Source organism: Nycticebus coucang, chromosome 7, assembly GCF_027406575.1.
Source record: "Nycticebus coucang isolate mNycCou1 chromosome 7, mNycCou1.pri, whole genome shotgun sequence".
NCBI lineage: Eukaryota > Metazoa > Chordata > Mammalia > Primates > Lorisidae > Nycticebus > Nycticebus coucang.
This window is the reverse complement of record NC_069786.1, coordinates 65,765,851-65,790,296: the sequence shown is the minus strand read 5'-3', so window position 1 is coordinate 65,790,296 and position 24,446 is coordinate 65,765,851. Positions and strand designations below refer to the sequence as shown.

Below are 24,446 nucleotides of genomic sequence, written 5' to 3'. Positions count from 1 at the left end.
TTTTTGTTTGTTTGTTTGTTTTTATTAAATCATAGCTGTGTACATTGATATATTCATGGGGCATCATTCTTGTCGGGGTATTTTTATAGTCAGTATTGGAAACCCTCAGCAGATTGATTTTGGGGTTATAAATACACTTAAGTGTATATGTGAAGTCACAAAGAATAAGTAAATGATGAAGACTGACTGTATTTTACTCTTTGTAATTAAGGAATATGTGGAGAAATGTTCTCTGTAAACATCCTTTTCTCATTAAAAATGCCCTTCTAGGGTGGCAGCTGTGGCTCATGAGTAGGGCGCTGGCCCCACAGACTGAGGGTGGCAGGTTTGAACCTGCCAAAAAATAGCTGGGCCTTGTGGCGAGCACCTGTAGTCACAGCTACTCGGGAGGCTGAAGCAAGAGACTCACCTAAGCCCAAGAGCTGGAGGTTGCTGTGAGCTGTGATGCCACAGCAATCTACTGAGGAGCAAAGTGAGACTCTGTCTCTTAAAAGAAAAAAAAAATGCCCTTCTAAATTCAGTGTTCACAGCAGCTTCTTGCCTAAATCAATTATTACTGTGATCATTACAAAACGGTGACTTTTTTTCTTTTTTGCAGTTTTTGCCCCAGGCTGGGTTTGAACCCGCCACCTCTGGCATATGGGGCCGGTGCCCTACTCCTTTGAGCTCAGGTGCTGCCCAGAATGGTGACTTTTCTAACTATATCATTGCTTTTGTATTTATTAGCTGACACTCTACTAAGGGACTATTTTTTCCATCTCCCCCATTATTTATTCACTTATTTATATCAGTATGAACCCCTAGTTCCTTTCTTATTATAAACCAATATTATCATTATTGACTTGGATTTTTAAATTGTCCTGATTTGACTAGTGGGAACCACTTTTAAGCTGGCTCCTGTGTCCTCTACATAAGTCCTCGCCATTTGAAAACTTTAGCAATGCAGTTCAACTCCCCTCTTTGGCAGTTTTCCTCTCTTCAAAAGTTCTGTTTTCCCCTCCTTCACCAATTCCGTCTCCCTCGTGGAGTCCTCTCTATTATTCATGAATGGCAGGCACATAGAGAAACGGTAGACCAAAAGTGGGATGTTTTAAATCGTCAGATTATAAATACTTACATGAAGAACTGTGAGCCATTTGTATCCTTCCCTCTATTGGCCATTGATAAGAGAAATTCTTTGTTGTGTTTAACAGCAAAACTCTCATCTATAGAGAAGCAAATCTTCAGTTACATTACAAACACAAACCTCCAAAAACTTCATTTTCATTGTTTGTATCAGATGTGTTCTTTAGTGCCAGACACAACTTAGATAACAAAGTTAGGTTATGAGAGAAGAGTGAATCAAATATGAATGAACTTCTCCTACTTTTTTAGATTTAAATACTGTTAATTTCCTGCTCCTTACTTATAAACCCAAATGCTGTATGAATCCCCTTTCTTTTCATTTATATTTGTCCTTCATAATTTTTGGAAATGACAACATAACTTTGCTTTCTTAAATAAAAAAGCTCTTTTAAAAAAGAAGGAGAAGCCCAAGTGTAATATATCAAACCTATAACCTAGAATGCTGGGAGGCCAAGATGAGAGGATCATTCGCTTGAGCCCAGGAGTTTAAGATCAGCCTGGAGACAACATTGTAAGACCCCATCTCTACAAAAAATTAGCCAGATGTGGTGGCATGTGCCTACAGACTTAGCTACTCAAGAGGTGAAGCAGAAGGACTGCCTGAGTGCCAGAGTTATGATCCCACCTGTGAATAACCACTGTACTTTAGCATGGGCAAAGTAGCAAGATCTCAGTGCAAAAGAAAAAAACAAACAAACAAACCCACCACTATCAACAAAAACAAAGTCCAGTTGAGATTCTTTTACATTTCACTTGTTTCATTTCTGAGCACAGAGAGGAACACTTTATATTATTTATTCTAGACTCATTAACTCAACAGCTGCCACAGCATGAATACTGCAAAGAGAAGAACCTGTTTTTCAATCTTGGATGAGAATACCAAGAACAAAACATGTGGCTTGGCGCCTATAGCACAGTGGTTACAGCGCCGGCCCACATGCAACCACGCTGGCGGTTTCAAACCTGGCCCAGGCCAGCTAAACAATGACAACTACAACAAAAAAATAGCTGGGCATTGTGGCGGGTGCCTGTAGTCCCAGATACTTGGGAGGCTGAAGCAAGAGAATCGCTTGAGCCCAAGAGTTGGAGGTTGCTGTGAGCTGTGACGCCACAGCACCCTACCAAGGGCGACAGAGTAAGAGGTAAGACGTGAGACTGTCTCAAAAAAAAAAAAAAAAAAAAAAAAAAAAAAAAAGAACAAAACATACAGAATTTTTTCACCGAACTGGCAGGTTTGAACCCAGCCCGGGCCTGCCAAACAACAATGACACGCACGCACGCGCGCACACACACACACACACACACACACATGCCAGGTTTGCGGCAGGCGCCTGTAGTCCCAGCTACTTGGGAGGCTGAGGCAAGAGAATCACTTAAGACCAAGAGTTTGAGGTTGCTGTGAGCTGTAACGCCACAGCACTCGACTGAGTGGCATAATGAGACTCTGTCTCAAAAAAACCCAAAATGCTCATAGGAAAAGACGACCTCCTAAGATTTTGGTTATTGTTACTAAGAAATATTGCTTCTGGAGAGAGGTGCCTGTGGCTCAGTGGGTAGGGCACCAGCCCCATATAACAAGGGTGGAGGGTTCAGACCCAGCCCCGGCCAAAAACTGCAAAAGAAAAGAAAAAGAAAAAAAGCCAGGCGTTGTGGTGGGCACCTGTAGTCCCAGCTACCTGGGAGGCTGAGGCAAGAGAATCGCCTAAGCCCAAGAAGCAAGAAATATTGCTTCTGTAGCACATACACTAAAATTAGACCTAAGAACTATTAGAACCACTGTAGCACAATGGTTGCGGCGCCAGCCACATACACCGAGGCTGTTGGGTTCAAACCTGGCCCAGGCCAACTAAACGACAATGACGACTGCATCAAAAAATAGCCAGACACTGTGGTGGGCGCCTGTAGTCCCAGCTACTTGGGAGGCTGAAGCAAGAGAATCGCTGAGCCCAAGAGGTGGAGGTTGCAGGTGGCTCCTGTCACTCGTAGGGCACCAGCCCCATATACCAGAGGTGGTGGGTTCAAACCCAGCCAAGGCCCCCCACACACAAAAAGAAAAGAGTTGTAGGTTGCTGTGAGCTGTGATACCATAGCACTCTAAATAGGGCGACATAGTGAGACTCTATCTCAAAAAAAAAAAGTTCCTATTCTAGCACTGCACATTAACATTTTAATATAGATCATCTAAATCCTTCCAAATACAGGCAGTCCCCGAGTTACAACCAAAGAACTGAGGTAACACTTACACTTATGAATGAAGGCTGATACAGGAAATAGGCAAACGTACCTGTTCCAACTTACATACAAATTAAATTAAGACCAAACCTACAGGGCAGCGCCTGTGGCTCAAGGAGTAGGGCACCGATCCCATATGCCGGAGGTGGCAGGTTCAAACACAGCCCCGCCCAAAAACCACAAAAAAAAAACAAAACAAAAAAACAAACCTACAGAACGTACCTCATTCATAACCCAGAAAGTACATGTAATACAATGTACAAATGTCCTTAACAAACAAAAATAACCCCTCCCATTTTCATAAGAAAATTAACCTTCAGATTAAATGAAGGTAGCTGTAAATTGACAGTTAATAATCTTATAGACTCAGCAGAGAATAATCAAAACAGAATAAAAACATTAAAAGAACAATTTAAATGTAAATATTTTTACCTTCAAAAAATCCTCCATAAATAGATTCTCCTCCTCGTCCATTTCCTAAGAATGAAAAACAGATTCTTAAAACTTTTAAGACACTTAGCTCTGCAAAGGTGCTACCTAAACAATATACATATTAAAAAGTAGGTGCTCAGATCATTCTGAATCAATAATACTCAAAGGACTGTAACAAATCATAAAATATATGGTATGAATGTGACAAAGACTATTAATACACATGGAAAAAGAAATTTCAGGTGTTGATGATTATGCAGGTCTTCTTTTTTTTATTTTTACTTTTTTGAGACAGAGCCTCAAGCTGTTGCCCTAGGTAGAGTGCCTTGGCATCACAGCTCACAGCAACCTCCAACTCCTAGGCTTAAGTGATTCTCTTGTGTTGGCCTCCCAAGTAGCTGGGAACACAGGCACCCACCACAACGCCCGGCTATTTTTTGGTTGTAGTTGTCACTGTTGTTTGGCAGACCTGGGCTGGATTCGAACTCACCAACTCTGGTGTATATGGCTGGTGCCTTAGCCACTTGAGCTACAGGCACCAAGCCTATGCAGGCCTTTTAAACAGAAATCAATGACTTTTTTCAAAGTGTTTTTAAAATCCAGTTTCTGTGTTTTTATGATAAAAAAGTATAGGTAAAAATTTTATTATAGTATTTAATTGTAGTAAAGATTACTAGTTGTGACAAAATGAAACACATTAACACTGACAGATTTCTAAGATGAACACAGTGCTTTGTTTGGTATTTAGAAACAAATTTCTGAAGTTAATCCACATACCAAAGGTGAAATTACTTTTTCAGTGCTTCTTTCTTTTATATATTTCTATAAATACTCCTCTAATATTGATTGACCAAAGACTACATGAAGTGAGAAGAAAACTTGACTAAGCCTAGAGACTTGTTTGAAATCTATATTTAACACAGAATATAAATACAGCTTTTTTTTTTAAAGTCTCACCTTCACTGAAGTCACCACCTTGAACCATAAAATCCTTGACAACTCTGTGAAACAGACAACTCTTATAATGTAATGGCTTCTGTGTTGATTTCCCCGTCCCCTTTTCACCTACAGGGCAAAAAAATGAGTAAGTTATTTAGTAGAAAAAAAATCAAAAATGTAGTATTACAGCAAAAGAAAGGAAAACTTTTGCCTTGTTAAATATACATCTCTTGATACTTTACAGACTTCTTTAAACCACAGAATTTTCCTTCTTTCTAAGAATTGAAAAAAAAAATCAGTTAAAGATGAGCTCAGAGGTTATAATCTTAGCACTCTGGGAGGCTCAGGCGGGAGGCACTTAGGAGTTTGATACCTGCCTAAGCAAAATTAAGACCCCTTTCTCGATTAAAAATAGAAAAACTAGCTGAGTATTGTAGTAGGCACTTGTAGTCCCAGATACTCAGGAGGCTGAGACAGGAAGTTTGTTTGAGCTTAGGAGTTTGAGGTTGCTGTGAGCTAGGCTAATGTCATGGCACTCTAGTCCGGGGCAACAGAGTGAGACCCTGTCTCAAAAAACAAAAAACCAAAAACCAAAAACAACAACAACAAAAAAAACTAAAGCAAGTGTGGTGGTTCATGCCTATAATCCCAGCCACTCAGGAAGCTGAGGTGGGGAGGTTTACTTGAATCCTAGTGTTCAAGGCCAGTCTGGGCAACATGGTGAGACACTGTCTCTTCAAAAAAGAAAAAGGAAACAAACAAAACAAAACAAGCACAGTCAAGTAGGACTACTATTAAGAGAAATGAGACTACTATTAAGTGAAATGAAAAAGAACAAACCTGTACAAAGACAACGAAAGTTCTCACATGTTTTAGGGCACACGTCCGAAAACAATTCAAAGACAACTCTTCCAGCTAAAAAAAGAGGGCAGTTTGTTTAAATTTCTTCACAAATTTAAAATATTAAATACTCATTTGTAAATTTTAATTATTCTTCTTACCAGGTTGATTGTTAATGGCAATGTCAAAAAAACATCGAGGACGCTGAACCTTTATTCCCATGGCTCCAATACTGCAACCTATGAATAAAAATACAGTTTCAGAGAAGCAGACTAACACAGCAAATTATTTTTCACAAATTTCTGCAAAAATAATTCTGTGTACTATAACTAGAAATGTAGTTTTAATTTACCTTTAATTTATTTCTATGAGATAAATGTTAGTGCTTTCATTTTAGAGATTAATTAGATTGCATTTTGTGAGGTAAATGGAAAAGGCTTGGAAGATGAGTCTTAGCCATTTCACATAATCAAATTTCTATTTAATCAAATGAATATAGATTACCAGCTGAAACAATAAATTGTATTATGTTTGCATGATTGGTGCACTCAATGGATTACTTTCAATAGAAAAAAACAAAAACAAACCCAAGAACCTAACAAAAAAGTCAGCAACAAGGCCAGACATGATGGCTCAGGCCCGTAATCTCAGGACTTTGGGAGGCCAGGCAAGGTGGACTGCCTGAGCTCAGGAGTTGAAGACCAGCCTGAGCAAGATGGACAATCCATCTCTAAAAAACAGAGCTGGGCATTGTGGTGAGCACCTATAGTCCCAGCTACTTGGAAGGCTGAGGCAAGAGGATCGCTTGAGCCCAAGAGTTTGAGGTTGCTGTGAGTTATGATGCCCTAGCGCTCTACCAATGGCAACAAAGTGACTGTTTCAAAAACAAAAAAACAAGTCAGCAACAACTGACCCAATGTTTGCTCCCAAAAAATGAAAACAAGAGGGCGGTGCCTGTGGCTCAGTGAGTAGGGCGCCGGCCCCATATACCGAGGGTGGCGGGTTCAAACCCAGCCCCGGCCAAACTGCAACAAAAAAATAGCCAGGCATTATGGCGGGCACCTGTAGTCCCAGCTGCTCGGGAGGCTGAGGCAAGAGAATCGCTTAAGCCCAAGAGCTGGAGGTTGCTGTGAGCTGTGTGACGCCACGGCACTCCACCAAAAGTGGTAAAGTGAGACTGTCTCTACGAAAAAAAAAAAGAAAGAAAACAAGAATTAAGATTAAAATATGAGCCTTACAGGCTGGGCACTGTGGCTCACGCCTATAATCCTAGAACTGTGGGAGGCCTAGGCGGGTGGATAGCTTGAGCTCAGGAGTTTAAGACCAGCCTGAACAAAAGCAAGACCCCTGTCTCTACTAAAAATAGAAAAAATTGAGGCAAGAGGATCACTTGAGCCCAGGAGTTGGAGGTTGCTGTGACCTATGATGCCATAGCAATCTACCTAGGGCAACAGCTTGAGACTCTGTCTCAAAAAAAAAAAAAAAAAAAAAAAGAGGCTTAAAAAAAAAAAAGAAAGAGGGCAGTGCCTGCCAAACTGCAATAAAAAATAGCCAGGCATTGTGGCAGGTAGCCTGTGGTCCTAGCTACTTGGGAGGATGAGACAAGAGAATCGCCTAAGCCCAAGAGCTGGAGGTTGTTATGAGCTGTGACACCACAGCACTCTACCAAGGGCAACAAAGTGAGACTCTGGGTCTTAAAAAAAAAAAAAAAAGAAAGAAAGAAGGAAAGAAAAAAAGAAAAACATTCAAATTCCTAAAATAACATCAAAAATAAATAATTTAGGAAGAAAAAAGTGAAGGTATCATAGTGACAGCCTGGTATCATTAAATGGCATGTATGCTGGCTTTACGTTCTGAATAAAAACACATTGTTTTTGACACGGTCTCATTTTGTTGCCCTGGCTACAGTGCAGTGGCATCACTGTAGCTTACTGCAAATTCCAATTCCTGGACTCAAGAGACCCTCCCGCTTTAGCCTCCTGTGTAGCTGGGACTACAGGCATGCACCACCATGCCTGGGCAATTAAATATTTTTTTGGGGAGGGGCTAGAGACAAGCTCTCCCTATGTTGCTCAGGCTGGTCCCGAACTCTGAGCTTCAAGAGATCCTCCGGGGCGGCACCTGTGGCTCAGTCAGTAAGGCGCCGGCCCCATATGCCGAGGGTGGCGGGTTCAAACCCAGCCCCGGCCAAACTGCAACCAAAGAATAGCCGGGCGTTGTGGCGGGCGCCTGTAGTCCCAGCTACTCGGGAGGCTGAGGCAAGAGAATCGCTTAAGCCCAGGAGTTGGAGGTTGCTGTGAGCTGTGTGAGGCCACGGCACTCTACCTAGGGCCATAAAGTGAGACTCTGTCTCTACAAAAAAAAAAAAAAAAAAGAGATCCTCCGGCCTTGGTCTAGCAAAGTGCTAGCATGAGCCACCTTGCCTGGCTATAAAAGCACAATATTAAGTTTTATATATAAGGCTACTTTCTGATTATGAGCAACAGACTTTACTGATACGCTAGCATAAACAAAAAAATACTAATTTGTGAGATACTCTGTGTAACAGCTTTTATTTATCTCCATTATCAAATAGCTATTATTTAACAGACATACTTTTGAGAAGGCATTTATCTTAAGGATGTACAATGCTAAACTATAATTCTTTTTTTGAGATAGAGTTCCACTATGATGCCCTCGGTAGAGTGCCATAGCGCCACAGCTCATAGCAACCTCAAACTCTTGAGCTTAAGCAATTCTCAGACCACAGGTGTCTGCCACAATGCCCGGCTATTTTTTGTTGCAGTTGTCATTTTGTTTAGCTGGCCCGGAACCAGTTCAAACACGCCACCCTAGGTGTATGTGGCTGGCACCATAACCACTGTGCTACGGGCACCAGGCTTAAATTATAATTCTTGATGGAAGATAAAAGGGCAAGGTAAAGGGCAGAAAAAAACAAAACCTGTAAATGTACATAGTATCCAAACTGAGAGACCATAAAAACGAGTTACATCTACCTCAGCACATACTAAGTGAGATGTGCATACTTTTCTCAAAATTATTACATCTAAACTAAGCTGGTGGCTCAGCAAGGAATACATAATATTTTAGGTACAGCAAGGCTCTGAAAGATCTATATACTTCATCCTGAACAGATTCTTCCATTACTTTATTTTTTGAGATAGTGTTTCAATCTGTTACTCAGGTTAGAGTGCCGTGGTGTGAACACAGCTCATGTAACCTCAACTCCTAGGCTCAGGAGATCCTCCTGCTTCAGCATCCCAAGTAGCTAGGAAGCACACACCATCAGGCCTTGATATATATATATATTTTGTTGTTGTTATCAAGGCTGGTCTAGAACACCTGGCCTCAGATGATCCCTTCTGCCTCAGATACCCACAGTACTAGGATTATGGCTTTTTTCATTTTAAATGTAAATTTTTATTGAGACAACTATAGATTCATATGCAGTTATAGGAAATAACAGAGCAATTTATCCATTTCACACTTTACCCAGCTCTCCTCAATAGGAACATTTTGCAAAATTGAGATATAATCACACAACTATAGCATAATAGCACAGCCAACACTGTTACAACCGTCTACGTTATTCCTATTTCCCCAGTTTACTTGTGCTTACTTAGTTTTATACAATTATATCACAGGTGTAAAAGTGAGGGAAAGGGGAGGCTGTATAACAACCCCTTTGCCCAAACAACCAACAATTTGAAAAACACAAATTATATGTATTCATTCGTTAATGCTGATTTTGTGAATGAGGAATTAAATAATATAAAAGATTATATTAAATTCAAATTCAGCCCAGGTGTTGGTATATCCACTTTTGGCATTATTCCATGGACAAGCGGGGGGGGGGGGGACAGCATTTTCTCATAATTTCCCCATTTAAAAATTTCTAACAGAGCTAAGAGATACTAGAATTTGTTTCATATAAAAGAAAGGAAAAAAAGGATATATATATAGACATGGACTTCCTTAAGAGAAAAAAAAATCCTAGCAATCTTAATATCCTGCCAAGTTTGTGACATTAAGTTATTTTTTTTTCTTTCATAGTTCTCTGCTTGATAAACATTAAGAATTTTTGGCGGCACCTGTGGCTCAAAGGGGTAAGGTGCCGGCCCCATATGCTGGAGGTGGCAGGTTCAAACCCAGCCCCGGCCAAAAATCACACACACACACACAAAAAAAAAAAGAAAGAATTTTAATTGCTGTACATTTAGAACTGAGAATACTTTGAATCCATAAATCTGACAGAATTATCCTATCTTACAGAAAAACACTAATTTAGTATTTAATGTCTGTTTATCTTATACCTTCTAAACAATTTCTGTAGGCCTTAAATTCTCTACTTTGGGGTAAAGAGGAAGAGAAGAAGAAATGTAATGATTTACTTATACATTTTCCTCCAAAGAAACTTTTACAGGTATTTGTTTAACTATAATACTCCATGTAAAGACTTCAATTCCTGTAATATGTGTTTAGTACTGTTAAAAATATACCAAATTTCATTCACAACTATAGTTAACTTCTTACATTTTATGTTGCTATAAACAAACTCCAAATTTGAAAACCAAGCAAAATTATGAAAACTCAAAAATTAATCCCTAATTACCCATAAACTTTTCTTTCTTTTTGAGACAGAGCCTCAAGCTGTCACCCTGGGTAGAGTGCCGTGGCATCACAATTCACAGCAACCTCCAACTCCTGGGCTGAAGCAATTCTCCTGCCTCTGCCTCCCAAGAAGCTGGGACTACAGGTGCCCACCACAACGCCCGGCTATTTTTTGGTTGCAGCCGTCATTGATGTTTGGCAGGCCTGGGCTGGATTCGAACCCACCAACTCAGGTATATTTGGCTGGCGCCTTAGCCGCTGGAGCCCCAGGCACCGAGACTTTCCTTTCTTTTTTTTTTTTTTTTTTGAGACAGAGTCGCCCCCGGTAGAGTGCCATGGCGTAACAGCTCTCAGCTACCTCAAACTCTTTGGGCTTACGCGATTCTCTTGCCTCAGCCTCCTGACTAGCTGGGACTACAGGCACCTGCCGCAACGCTTGGCTATTTTTTGTTGTTGCAGTTATTATTGTTTGGCTGGCCCTGAGCCAAGAGCTCGTCTTTTTAAAAAAATACAAATAAAGAAAATATTAGGTCAAATATTCTCCCTATCGTTATCATTATTTCTTATATAGACTATTACAAGAGCTTCCTAACTGGTTTCTTTGCTATTACTACTCTTAGTTCTGTACTACCTCTTCTCCACAGAATAACCATAAGGGAATAATTCTTTTAAAACATGAACCTAGGCTCTGTGCCCGTAGCGCAGTGGTTATGGCACTGGCCACATACGCCAAAGTTGGCAGGTTCAAACTTGGCCTGGGCCAGCTAAACAACAAGGACAACCGCAATAAAAAATAGTCAGGCGTTTCGGCGGGCGCCTGTAGTCCTAGCTGCTTGGGAGCCTGAGGCAGGAGAATCACTTGAGCCCAAGAGTTTGAGGTTGCTGTGAGCTGTAACGACACAGCACTCTACAGAGGATGACATGGTAAGACTCCGTCTCAAAAAATAAAAAACATGAACCTTACCGGCTGCTCCCTTAGCACATTGGGTAGGATGCACCAGGGCCGGTGTGTTTGAACCCAGCCCTGTCCTGCAAAAAACAAAAACAAAAAATAGCCAAGCATTGTGATGAGTGCCTGTAGTCCCAGCTACTTGGGAGGCTGAGGCAGGAAAGTCGCTTAAGCCCAAGAGTTGGAGGTTGCTGTGAGCTGTGTTGCCATAGCACTCTACCGAGGGCAGAAGAATGAGACTCTGTCTCAAAATAAAAAAAAGAAAAGAAAAAGAAAAAAACATGAACCTTACCACATCACTCCCCTGCCTAAAAAACTCTTTCTTACCATCCCATTTAACTACAATGTCTGAGCATGGATTTTAAGGCTTTCAGCCAGCACTGTCCAAGAGAAGTATAAGCCACATAGGTAAGCTAAGTTTTAGTAACCACGTTTGCACAAGTACAAATAGGCTAATTTTAACAATATATTCTATTTAACTCAGTATTTATAGATTGAGTATCCCTTTTTAGAAGAAATGCTTGAAACCATAAATCTTTCAGATTTTTTTTTTAATTGTGGAGTATCTCTGTACATACATGAGATACCTTGGGAATGAGACCCAAATTTGACACCACATTCATTTGCTTCATACATATCTATAGGCATAGCTCAAATGTAATTTTATACAATATTTTTAATACATTAGTACATGAAACAAAGTTTTATTAAGTGCTTAAGTGTGAAATTTTCTACTTGCAGTGCTGAAAAAGTTTTAAATTTTGGAGCAATTTATTTATTTATTTATTGCAGTTTTTGGCCGGGGCTGGGTTTGAACCCACTACCTCCGGCATATGGGGCTGATGCCTTACTCCTTTGAGCCACAGGCTACCTGAAGCATTTTAGATTTCAGGGTTTTTTTTGAGCTAGAGTCTCACTCTATTGCCTAGACTCAAGTGCCATGGCATTAGCCTAGTTCAGGCAACCTCAAACTCCTGGGTTCAAATGACCCTTCAGCCTCACCCTCCTGAGTAGCTGTAACTACAGATGCCTGCCACATCGCTCAGCTAATTTTTCTATTTCGTAGAGCTGGGCCTCACTCTTGCTCAGGCTGGTGGATTTCAAGGGATCCACCCACCTTGGTCTCTCAGAGTGTTAGGATTATAGGCCGATTTCAGCTTTTTGGGTTAGGGATGCTCAACCTGTTAGTTCAAAATATTATCATTTTACCATACGGTAAACATAAAAATACTGAGATTTTACATTCTTTTCTTGCTGAGTCTTAGAACTCCAGTGTATATTTTATAATTACCACTTATCTCAATTCAGACTAGCCACATTTTTAGTTCTCAATAAGCACATGTGGCTCATGGCTCCCATTACCTCAATTACTCCTGATCGCTATGCATGCTGTTCAACTTTTATCTCCTAACATTTTCTAGTATCTCCTAATATGTTCCTCAATTTTACTTCAGCTACATTGATATTCTATTGCTTTTCTAATATCTCAAGGCCTATTTTCTTAACATGTCCTTCACATTTGCTGTTCCCTGTATGTGGAATGCTCTTTCATCATCTTCTCATGGTTCATCCCCTCCCTTAATTTAAGTTACAGCTTAAATAAATACTGCCTTCTCACAGAGGCCTGTCCCTGACTAGTCTACCATACTGAAAGGAGCAGCCCCCACCTTCTAATACTTTATATTCTCTTATTCTGCTTTAATTTTCTTCCCAACATTTATTGTTATTTGGAATGTTATTATAAATTCAAGTTTCTATATCTCCTTTCACTAAAATGAAAGTGAAAGATCCATGAGGAGACAGACTTCAACTGTCAGTCTTAATTTTCTTTTTTTTTTTTTTGAGAGAGAGTCCCAAAAACTTTTAGACTCACTAATAATAAACAAACACATTTGAACTCATGGAAATATAGATTGTTTTACTTGTCTATGAAAGACAGAAGTAAAAAATGGGGAAAAATATTTTCTACAAATATGATATACAATAGTGCTTACAAAAGGGGGCACTAGGACAACATCTCATTGAGTAGGACCATTCTACTCATTGCAAAACATTAAGTGAACCTGACCCTGACTGTTAAGTATCAACCAAAAACCCTCTTCACTGCCCCTCTATTCCTATCTTTGGAAACTACTACCATAGGGTCAATGTACCAAACAAGTAAAAATTCTAAGGCCATCTAAGAGAATATAAACAGACAATTTACAGAAAGCAACATAACAAAAAACCTAAATGGCTCCAGTAATTGTATTAAGCAACTTAGCATTATAGACCAAGAACCTTAATTATATTCAAATTCACTGTACTTTGTTACATTTTAGTAAGTTTATGTACTTGAAACTTTGTAAAGGCAACCATTTTAAATGAAATAGCATTTGTTTTTTTTTTTTGTTTTTTTTCTGGCCGGGGCTGGGTTTTTTTTTTTTTAAGTAGTGAATACTTAGAAACAGCCTAAATGAGTATGTTACACAAGAGTTAAGTAAATCAGTTCATAGGATGGACTACCTACGAAAATACATTTTTTAACAACACACATTAAAAAAACTTGTTAAATGCTAAATGAGAAAAGAAATGATACTATTACTATGTAGTTTTAAAGAATTTTTTTTTTTTGAGACAGAGCCTTGAACTGTCACCTTGAGTAGAGTGCCGTGACATCACAGCTCATAGCAATCTCCAACTCCTGGGCTCAAGCGATTCTCCTGCCTCTGCCTCCCATTCTAACAAAGTTAGACTCTGTCGCAATTAAAAAAAAAAAAGGAAGCTGTTTTTTGGTTGCAGCCGGCACTGCTGTTTGGTGGGCCCGGGCTAGATTTGAACCTGCCAGCTCAGGTGTATGTGGCTATCGCCTTAGCTGCTTGTGCCACAGACGCTGAGCCTAAAGAATTTTAAATATGAAAAAAACCTCACATACAAAGACGTCACCGTAGGACTTTTTATAATAGTAAAACATAAACAATTATACAGTAATAGAAATTGGTTAAATAAACAATACCCTCACGAAACAAAATACTATCTACTCATTCTGATCATATTCTCACATATACATACGTACATACAGAGATAACATTTTTTCACCTATTGGATTGACAAAAATAAAAAACAATGATGTTCTCATACACTGTTGCCGCCAGAAGAGAGGTTAACTGATTTAATTCTTTGCCAATTTGACAAGAAGTATCAATAATACAAATGCATCAGATAGCTGGCCAAGGCAGGTGGACTGGCTGAGATAAGGAGTTCAGACTGGAGACTACATCTCTACTAAAAATAGATCAATCAGCCTGTAGTGGGCACCTGTAGTCCCAGCTACTCAGGAGGCTGAAGCAAGAGAATCGCTTGAGCCCAAGAGTTTGAGGTTGCTGTGAGCTGTGATGCCACTGCAATGTACTCAGGGTGACAGAGTAAGACTCAGTCTCAAAAAACAAACAAAAGCATCAAATAATCCCACTTTGAGGAATTTATGTTATACATTTGTAAAATAAAGTGTGTACAAGGTTATTCAACGCACTATAGTAAAAGGCTATAAACCTAAAGGTCCATTAAGGAGGGATAGGTTATATAAATCATAGCATATGAGTACAATGTACAAAAGCTATTAAAAAAAAAAGAAATGGAAGCTGGGCGGCACCCGGAGCTCAATGGGTACAGGCACAGAGTGCCGGTAGAGTGCCATGGCATCACAGCTCACAGCCATGACCAGGGCTGGTGGGTTCGAACCCAGCCCCGGCCTGCTAAAAACAAAAAAATAGCTGGGCGTTGTGGAGGGTACCTGTAGTCCCAGCTACTAGGGAGACTGAGGCAAGAGAACTGCTTTGGTCCAAGAGCTGGAGGTTGCTATGAGCTGTGACTCCACTGTACTCTACCGAGGGCAACAAAGTTAGACTTTGTCGCAATTAAAAAAAAAAAAGGAAGCTGTTTATGTACTGCTATCTCTAAATCAGGAAAAATTATTTCATAAGATCTTTAAATGTTAACTTATTAACTTATTTTGTTAAGTAAAAGAAAAAGCAAACAAAGTACACAGGTGTATACTTTTTTTGAGACAGTCTTACTCCGTTGCGCTGGATAGAGTGCCATGGTGTCATAGCTTACACTAACCTCAAAATCCAGGGCTCAAGCGATCCTCTTGCCTCAGCCTCCCTCGTAGCTGACACTACAGGCACCCAGCTAGATGTTCTATTTTTAGTAGAGACAGGGTCTCCCTCTTGCTCAAGTTGGCCTCAACTCCTGAGCTCAAGCAATCCACCCATCTCAGTCTTCCGAAGTGCTATTATAGGCATAAGCCACCACTCCTGGCTTCTTTGTATGTGTATGTGTGTGTGGATATATATATATATATACACATTTTTTTTTTTGAGACAGGGTCTCACTATGTCACCCTCGGTAGAGTGCTCTGGTGTCACAGCTCACAGCAACCTCAAATTCTTGGGCTCAAGCGATTCTCTTGCCTCAGCCTCCCAAGTAGCTGGGACTACAGGCACCTACCACAACGCCTGGCTATTTTTTGTTGCAGTTGTCATTGTTGTTTAGCTGGCCTGGCAGGGTTTGAACCTGCCAGCCTCGGTGAATGTGGCCAGCACCATAACCACTGTGCTATGGGCGCCAAGCTTTCTTTGTATGTTGTTTTTTTTTTTTTTGCAGTTTTTGGCCGGGGCTGGGTTTGAACCCACCACCTCTGGTATATGAGGCCAGCACCCTACTTCTCTGAGCCACAGGCATGGCCCTCTTTGTATGTTTTTAAAAGAAGCAAAAAGAAAATTATGTATTCTCTAGTTTAATCTAAAGTCATCTGGTGAGTGAGGACATGGGTAGCTGAGTAAGAAAAAGGTTTTTTTTACTTTATAACCTTGTGTATGTTTTCAATTTTACACCACATGGCTACATTATCTATCAAAATTATGTTTTTGTTTTTCTTTTTTTGAAACAGTGTCTCATTATGTTGCCCTTGGTAGAGTGCTGTGGTGTTACAGCTCACAGCAACCTCGAAACCCTAGGCTTAAGTGATTCTCTTTGCCTCGGCCTCCCAAGTAGCTGGGACTATAGGCACCCGCCACAATGCCTGGCTATTTTTTGTTGCAGTTGTCATTGTTGTTCGGCTGGCCTGGGAGGGGGTTCAAAACCGTGAGCCTCAGTGTATGCGGCTGGCACCATAACCACTGTGCTAAACGTGCCAAGCCATCTATTAAAATTATTATAAAAATGTAGGGCAGCGCCTGTGGCTCAGTGAGTACGGCGCCGGCCCCATATGCTGAGGGTGGTGGGTTCAAACCCAGCCCCGGCCAAACTGCAACCAAAAAATAGCCGGGTGTTGTGGCAGGCGCCTGTAGTCCCAGCTGCTTGGGAGGCGGAGGCAAGAGAATCGCGTAAGTCCAAGAGTTAGAGGTTGCTGTGAGCCGTGTGACGTCATGGCACTCTACCCAAGGGCAGTATAGTGAGACTCTGTCTCTACAAAAAAAAAAAAAAAAAATTACTACATAAATACCTTGAGTATGTAAATAAATGCTCTAATACTACCCCATTTTCCCGAAAATAAGACATCCTCCGAAAATAAGACCTACTCACAGGAAAGGTAAGACGTCCCCTGAAAATAAGACCTAGTGCATCTTTGGGAGCACACCTTAAAATAAGACACTGTCTTATTTTGGGGAAACAGGGTAGTAATTAATGAAGAACAATAGTGACAAAAGATGGCTCACACACTATGTCTCAAACATTAGTAAAATGTTACTAATTACTAACCATTACTAAAAGGTTACTTATTACTGGGGCGGTGCCTGTGGCTCAGTGAGTAGGGCACTGGCCCCATATGCCGAGGGTGGCGGGTTCAAACCCAGCCCCGGCCAAACTGCAACAAAAAATAGCCGGGCGTTGTGGCGGGCGCCTGTAGTCCCAGCTGCTTGGGAGGCTGAGGCAAGAAAATCGCATAAGCCCAAGAGTTAGAGGTTGCTGTGAGCCATGTGACGCCACGGCACTCTACCCGAGGGCAGTATAGTGAGACTCTGTCTCTACAAAAAAAAAAAAAAAAAAGGTTACTTATTACTAATCAGAAATAGGATGTATTTCCTCTATAATTTTGCTTTTGTGGTATTACTAACTAATCTCTAAAATCAAACAAACAAAAATCTTTTTCCAAGAAAAAATAAACACAATGCTGATACCAAAAATTCAGGGAAAAACTAGGCCTGCAAAATTTTCAATAAAATAATTCATAAATTAGGGAGGGGGGTGGGGCCTTGGTGTGTGTCACACTTTATTGGGGCAAGACATGATTGCAAGAGGGACTTTACCTAACAATTGCAATCAGTGTAACCTGGCTTATTGTACCTTCAATGAATCCCCAACAATAAAAAAAGAAAAAAAGAAAAAAAAATAATTCATAAATTACTTAAGAACACTGCATTATTGGCTCGGCACCCGTAGCTAAATGAGTACACATACACTGAGGCTGGCTGGTTCGAATCCAGCCCAGGCCTGCTAAAGAACAATGACAACTGCAACCAAAAAATAGCCGTGCGGTGCTTGCTTCGGCAGCACATATACTAAAATTGGAACGATACAGAGAAGATTAGCATGGCCCCGGCGCAAGGATGACACGCAAATTCATGAAGCATTCCATATTTTTTAGTAAAGTATCTCAAGAATGGAAGATAAAGTATCCAATGTACTCAGCCCTACTATGAAACTTATTTATGGCTTTCAAATGAAAGCTATAACCCAGTTACAACCTAAGAATAGGGGGAAGGGGGAAAGGGAGGGGGGAAGTGGGCAGAGGGAGGGGGATTGGTGGGATTACACCTACGGTGCATCTTACAAGGGTATATGTGAAACTTAGTAAATGTGGAATGTAAATGTCTTAGCCCAATAACTAAGAAAATGCCAGGAAGGCTGTGTTAACCAGTGTGATGAAAATGTGTCAAACGGTCTATGAAACCAGTGTATGGTGCCCCATGATCACATTGATGTACACAGCTATGATTTAATTAAAAAAAAAAAATAGCTGGGCGTTGTGGCAGGCGTCTGTAGTCCCAGCTACTCGGGAGGCTGAGGCAAGAGAATCTCTTAAGCCCAAAAAGTTTGAGGTTGTTGTGAGCTGTGACGTCACAGCACTCTACCAAGGGTGACATAGAGAGACTTGGTCTCAAAAAAAAAAAAAAAAAATATTACACTTATGATTTAATAAAAAAATTAAAAAAAAATAAAATAAAAAAAAAAAAAAAATATATGTGTATATATACATACACACACTAGATTATAATCAAAGCTGTCATAGTAGTAGCCTATAGGTGATTTGTTTGCTGCCAATTTGTTTCATCTGGATGAGCTGCGGCTCTACCTATAAAACCCAGGTTTAAATTTTTCTTAGCTGGCATTGTGCCCCATTTCTGTAGAGCAATCAGCATAGTCTACTTCCACCAGCTGAAATACACATGTTCTAGTTCAGGGGTCCTCAAACTGCGGCCCGCGGGCCACATGAGGTGGTGTGATTGTACTTGTTCCTGTTTTGTTTTCTTACTTCAAAATAAGATATGTGCAGTGTGCATAAGAATTTGTTCACAGTTTTTTTTTTTTAAACTATAGTCCGGCTGTCCAACAGTCTGAGGGACAGTGAATTGGCCCCCAGTTTAAAAAGTTTGAGGACGCCTGTTCTAGTTTTACCTATTATCTGCTTGACTCCAGGCAATCCCCTCACCTTCACCTACCTGACCCCTTCAGAAATCTGAGTGATACCAAATTTAATCTTGTATTTTTATGGTGAAAATACATTTTTTTTTTTTTTTTTTGAGACAGAGTCTCACTTTGTCGCCCTTGGTAGGGTGCCATGGTGTCACAGCTCACAGCAACCTCCAGCTCTTGGACGAAGGCGATTCTCTTGCCTCCAGCCCTCTGAGTAGATGGGACTACAGGCATCCGCCACAACGCCCGGCTCTTTTTGTTGCAGTCTGGCCAGGGCCGGGTTTGAACCTGTCATCCTTGGTATATGGGGCCAGTGCCCTACTCACTGAGCCACAAGTGCCGCCTGTGAAAATACATTTTTAATAAGACAAGCAATAAATTAAAAACTCACGGGAGGCGCCTGTGGCTCAGTCGGTAAGGCGCCGGCCCCATATACCGACGGTGGCGGGTTCAAACCCGGCCCCGGCGGAACTGCAACCAAAAAAAAAAAAAAATAGCCGGGCGTTGTGGCGGGCGCCTGTAGTCCCAGCTACTCGGGAGGCTGAGGCAAGAGAATCGCTTAAGCCCAGGAGTTGGAGGTTGCTGTGAGCTGTGTGAGGCCACGGCACTCTACCGAGGGCCATAAAGTGAGACTCTGTCTCTACAAAAAAAAAAAAAAAAAAATTAAAAACTCACTGAAAAAAAATAGATCATATAAAAATGTACAAAATACTTAAGTTATAGCTTTTAATATTTTTATTATATTCTATTTTTTTCTAGGTAGATGATTATGTTGTTTTTAATGTCTATCGACAATGTACTAGTCATTTTTTATCTCAGTAATAAAATTTTAAAGTACCACAAAATGCCAAAACTTATAAACCTCTCCAACAAATACATTTCATAAAAAATATCAGCCAGAGGTAACCAGTTCATGGGTAAAAAGTTTAATCTTGTAGATTCAGACATAAAATAATTTCCATACTTATCTTAAAATAACATGATGCCATGAAAAGAGAAGACAATGATATAGGCAACTAATCATTAAAACACAGGCTGAGGCTCAGCTCTTGTGGCTCAAGTGGCTAAAGCGCCAGCCACATATACCTGAGCTGGTGGGTTTGAATCCAGCCCAGGCCCACCAAACAACAATGATGGCTGCAACCAAAAAACAGCCGGGTGTTGTGGCGGGGTGCTTACAGTCCCAGCTATTTGGGAGGCGGAGGCAGGAGAATCATTTGAGCCCATGAGTTTGAGGTTGCTGTGTGCTGTGATGCCACAGTGCTCTACCCAGGGTGATAGCTTGAGGCTCTGTCTAAAAAAAATAAATAAATAAAACATAGGCTGGGCATGTTGGCTCATGCCTGTTATCCTAGCACTTTGGAAGGCTGAGGAAAGAGGACTGCTCGAGGTTAGGAGCTCAAGACCAGCCTTAACAACAGCGAAAGAGTACCTCCTCTGTCTCTACTAAAAATAAATAAACTAGCCTGGCGCCGGTAGCTCAGTGGTTAGGGCGCCAGCCACATGTACCCACGCTGGCGGGTTCGAACCCAGCCTGGGCCTGCTTAACGACAATGACAACTACAACAAAAAAATAGCTGAGCGGAGAAAAAAAAAAAACAGCTGGGCATAGTGGGGGGTGCCAGCTGCTTGGAAGACTGAGGCAAGAGAATCACTTGAGCCCAAGAGTTTGAGGTTGCTGTGAGCTGTGACATCACAGCACTGTACTGTGGGCGACATAGTGAGACTCTGTCTTAAGTAAATAAGGACCCCTTTAGCTCAAGTGTCCCAGACCAGCTTGAGCAAGGGAAAGACCCCAGTCTCTACTAAAAACAGAAAAATTAGTTGGGTGGGTGGCGTAGTACTATGGTCCCACTTACTCAGGAGGCTGAGGCAAGAGGACAGCCTGAGCTGAGTTTGAGGTTACTGTGAGCTATGATGCAACAGAACTCAACCCCAGGGTTGACTGAGTGAGAATGTCTCAAAAAAAGAAAGAAAACTTAAAAGAGATGATCTGGGCTTGGCACCTATAGCTCAGAGGCTAGGATTCCAGCCACATACATGGGAGCTGGCAAGTTTGAACCAGCCCAGACTGCCAAACAACAATGACAACTACAACAACAACAAAAATAGCCATTGTGAGCCTATACTCTACTCTTAACAGACTTAACCGCCCTACCCACAGGCAGCACACTACCCTTTTTTTTTTGAGATAGAGTCTTTATGTCACCCTCAGTAGAGTGCCATGGCGTCACAGTTCACAGCAACCTCAAAACTCTTGGGCTTAAGAGATTCTCTTGCCTCAGCTTCCCAAGTAGCTGGGACTACAGGCGCCCTGCCATAACGCCCAGCTATTGTTTTTGTTGTAGTTATCATTGCTGTTTAGCAGTCTTGGACTGGGTTCGAACCCGTCAGCACCAGATGCATGTAGCCAGCGCCCTAACCACTGAGCTATGGGCACTGAGCCTATACTCTACTCTCAATAGACTTGACATGTACCTTTGCAATACGCACCATAGGCGAGGTCCGACGATTACCCTTCCTCCACCTTTCTAAATTCTTATAATCATAAACTTAACCCACTGTATTCAAAGATACTACATATACTCAAAACCATTCTAGCCCCGTTATTCAATCCAGTAATTCCCACATTAAAAAAGACTTTTGAGATTTGAAGGAACCATTAAGAAATAATCTTAATTATTTTATAGATCAAGGAAAGGACTAGAGACCGAAATGACTGGCTCAAGGTCACAAATGGAAAAAGAGTTCTGACTCAGTACTCTCTACAACTTCACTCTAAAAACTAGTTTATTCACAAATATTGCAGATGACTTATTTAATTTTACTTTCCACCATGACCATAATGCAATAGTTTCATCATGAATAAACCTTAAGGTAAAGTGTACACATCATTACCTTAATAAAGGAAATTGCTTCATTCGCTTAAAAAATTAGTTAAGGAATCATCCACATTTTTAAATAATGATTTTAATATCAAAGAATGATGTGTACAGTTAGGAGTATTACATAATCAAATATCAAAAACAAGTTTGTGATCACTTTAAGCCACCACTCTAAAATAAAGTACAGAAGTTTTCCTGTCTGGAGCTGAAAGTACAAGTTATAGCAGTTTCTATGAATGTTTATAATATTGCTTTCAGTAAATTTCAAACTGCAAGTTTTGCCCCACAGAAAGAAAAATATACCAAGTTCTATGGCAACCATATATGCATTAAATCAGGGGAAAATCACTGAAACTAAAACAAAATGAAAATGGAAAGTTTAGTGTAATATTGTAAAAAGAGCAAGCAGTATCACTGTGTAGCAGAAAGACCTGGAATGAATGCCTCCAATCACTTGAATTGTCTCTGGATTCTTCCTACATAGATGACCTCTCAGATTAAGATACTAAAAATAGATAATAGTTATAATTTTGCTGAAATACTCTTATTTGTAAAGTAATGGGGAAGGGGTGTCAAAATGTATTTCCTAAACACACCGAGGGTGGCTACATACAGCCAGGCTGGTGGGTTTGAACCTGCCCTGGGCCAGCTAAACAACAAGGACAACTGCAACAAGAAAATAGCTGGGCATTGTGGCAGGCGCCTGTAGTCCCAGCTACTCAGGAGGCTGAGGCAAGAGAATCGCTTAAGCCCAAGAGTTTGAGGTTGCTGTGAGCTGTGATACCAGAGCACTCTACTGAGGGCGACATAGTGACACTCTCTATTATCAAAAAAAAGGGGGGTGGGGGGAGGGACAACTACTATTTAAAGAACTGCAGATGTCGGTGGTTGAGGTGGCTCCTGCCTGTAATCCTAGCTCTCTGGGAGGGGGAGGCAGGTGGATTGCTTGAGCTCAGAAGTTCCAACACCAGCCTGAGCAAGAGTGAGACCCTGTCTGTATTAAAAATAGAAAAACGAGGCTCGGCACCTGTGGCTCAGTGAGTAGGGTGCCAGCTACATACAACTGAAGCTGGCAGATTCCAGCTCCACCCAGGCCTGCTAAACAATGACAACTGCAACAAAAAAATAGCCCGGCATTATGGTGGGCACCTGTAGTCCCAGCTGTTTGGGAGGTTGAGGCAAGAGAATTGCTTAAGCCCAAGAGTTTGAGGTTGCTGTGAGTTATGATGCCACAGAACCCTACTAAGGGTGACAAAGGGAGACTGTCTCAAAAAAAAAGAATTGCAGATGTCATAACAGAACTAGTTAATCTTTCTATAGTCCAGGAGTTTGAGGTTGCTGTGAGTTAAGATGCCACAGCACCCTACTAAGGGTGACAAAGGGAGACTGTCTCAAAAATAAATAAATAAATAAATAAATAAGAATTGCAGATGTCATAACATAACTAGTTCATCTTTCTATTACGAATGGTTACCAATTTACCTTTGCATAAAGAATGGGATGCTGGGCGGCGCCTGTGGCTCAAGGAGTAGGGCGCCAGTCCCATATGCCAGAGGTGGTGGGTTCAAACCCAGCCCCGGCCAAAAACCAAAAAAAAAAAAAGAATGGGATGCTGCCTGCCAGAAAATTTAATGTAAGTAGGCAAATTATCAAAAAGACAAAGGCCTTATGTAGAGGCCACCAATACTCCAAAACCACAACAAGCACCATAGTACACTGAGTTTATGTACTAAAACAAAACAAAACTACCCCCCCACCAGCAAGCACCAAAGGGTAAGGGCCTTCAGTAAGTCAAAATATATGTAATAAATGCTTTTACTCCAAAGAGACCCGCTAAACTGTCTTTTAACAAACAGCAGTATTTTCAAGCCCAAAGCTGATGACAGCTGGAAATCAAAATATCATCTTGCAGATGAAGAAACAGAAACATGACTGGGTCAAAAAATACAAATTTTCTAACCTAGGATGTTTGCATACATATACATTCTTGACAGCAGGGGAAGGCAACCAAGACAACTGCCTGCAAGAGAAGGCAAAAAGTCTTAAGAAAGAAACACAACTCAAATGGTAGAATTCCATTTTAAGAACCATAGGACATCAACAATTCTGAATCATAAAAAAATCGTTAAACAACGTACAATGGGATGGAGAAGTACGTAATTTTTATAGAAATAATCCCATCCATGGTGCATCTTACAAGGGCACATGTGAGATTTACTAGGTGTAGACTATAAATGCCTTAACACAAGAACTAAGAAAATGCTGTGAAGGTTATGTTAACCAGTTTGATGAAAATATTTCAAATTGTATATAAAACCAGCACATTGTACCCCATGATTGCATTAATGTATACAGCTATGATTTAATTAAAAAAAAAAATCCCATCCAAAATGGTTAACATAAAAAAAAAGGGAGGGTACCAAAAATGGGTAAACTTTCAGGTATATAAAAAACACGGAAGAGAGAAACAGCCATCCTAGATACTTGTGTCTTTTCTCGATTTTATGGCACGATTTCAAAATTTATAAAATGTTCTCTCTCACCCCTCGTCGTTAACTGGCCATTCTCCTTTACCCACTGGGAATATAAGCAGACATAAACATACGCATTTACCCCTTTCTAATTTTAGCTCCTGAAAGTTATTACCTGACCCCCAAATTTCTAAAACATCTCATTGTTCCTTAGATGCTGTACTTGTGATTACTACTGCAAAATTTTGGTCCTATACAGAAAGTACCTTTGTGAGACGAAATTAA

The 24,446-nt window shown here is 40.7% G+C and overlaps 1 protein-coding gene and 1 non-coding gene across 3 annotated transcripts in view; one reads left to right on the top strand and one right to left on the bottom strand.

Annotated features, from left to right (window-relative positions):
- Window positions 1-24,446, bottom strand: part of PPIG (peptidylprolyl isomerase G) — a 67,732-nt gene that overhangs the window by 42,252 nt on the left and 1,034 nt on the right. For both annotated transcript variants that reach the window (XM_053596267.1, XM_053596268.1), the window contains exons 2-6: window positions 5,730-5,807; window positions 5,569-5,643; window positions 4,747-4,854; window positions 3,790-3,834; window positions 1,118-1,205 (exon numbers count right to left, since the gene is read on the bottom strand). In XM_053596267.1, the coding sequence (XP_053452242.1) occupies window positions 1,118-1,205; window positions 3,790-3,834; window positions 4,747-4,854; window positions 5,569-5,643; window positions 5,730-5,790 (377 nt within the window). In that variant the 5' untranslated portion in view covers window positions 5,791-5,807. The remainder of the gene's footprint in view (window positions 1-1,117; window positions 1,206-3,789; window positions 3,835-4,746; window positions 4,855-5,568; window positions 5,644-5,729; window positions 5,808-24,446) is intronic.
- Window positions 17,647-17,753, top strand: LOC128590935 (U6 spliceosomal RNA). The gene has a single exon (XR_008381395.1). It is a non-coding gene; the product is annotated as a U6 spliceosomal RNA (small nuclear RNA).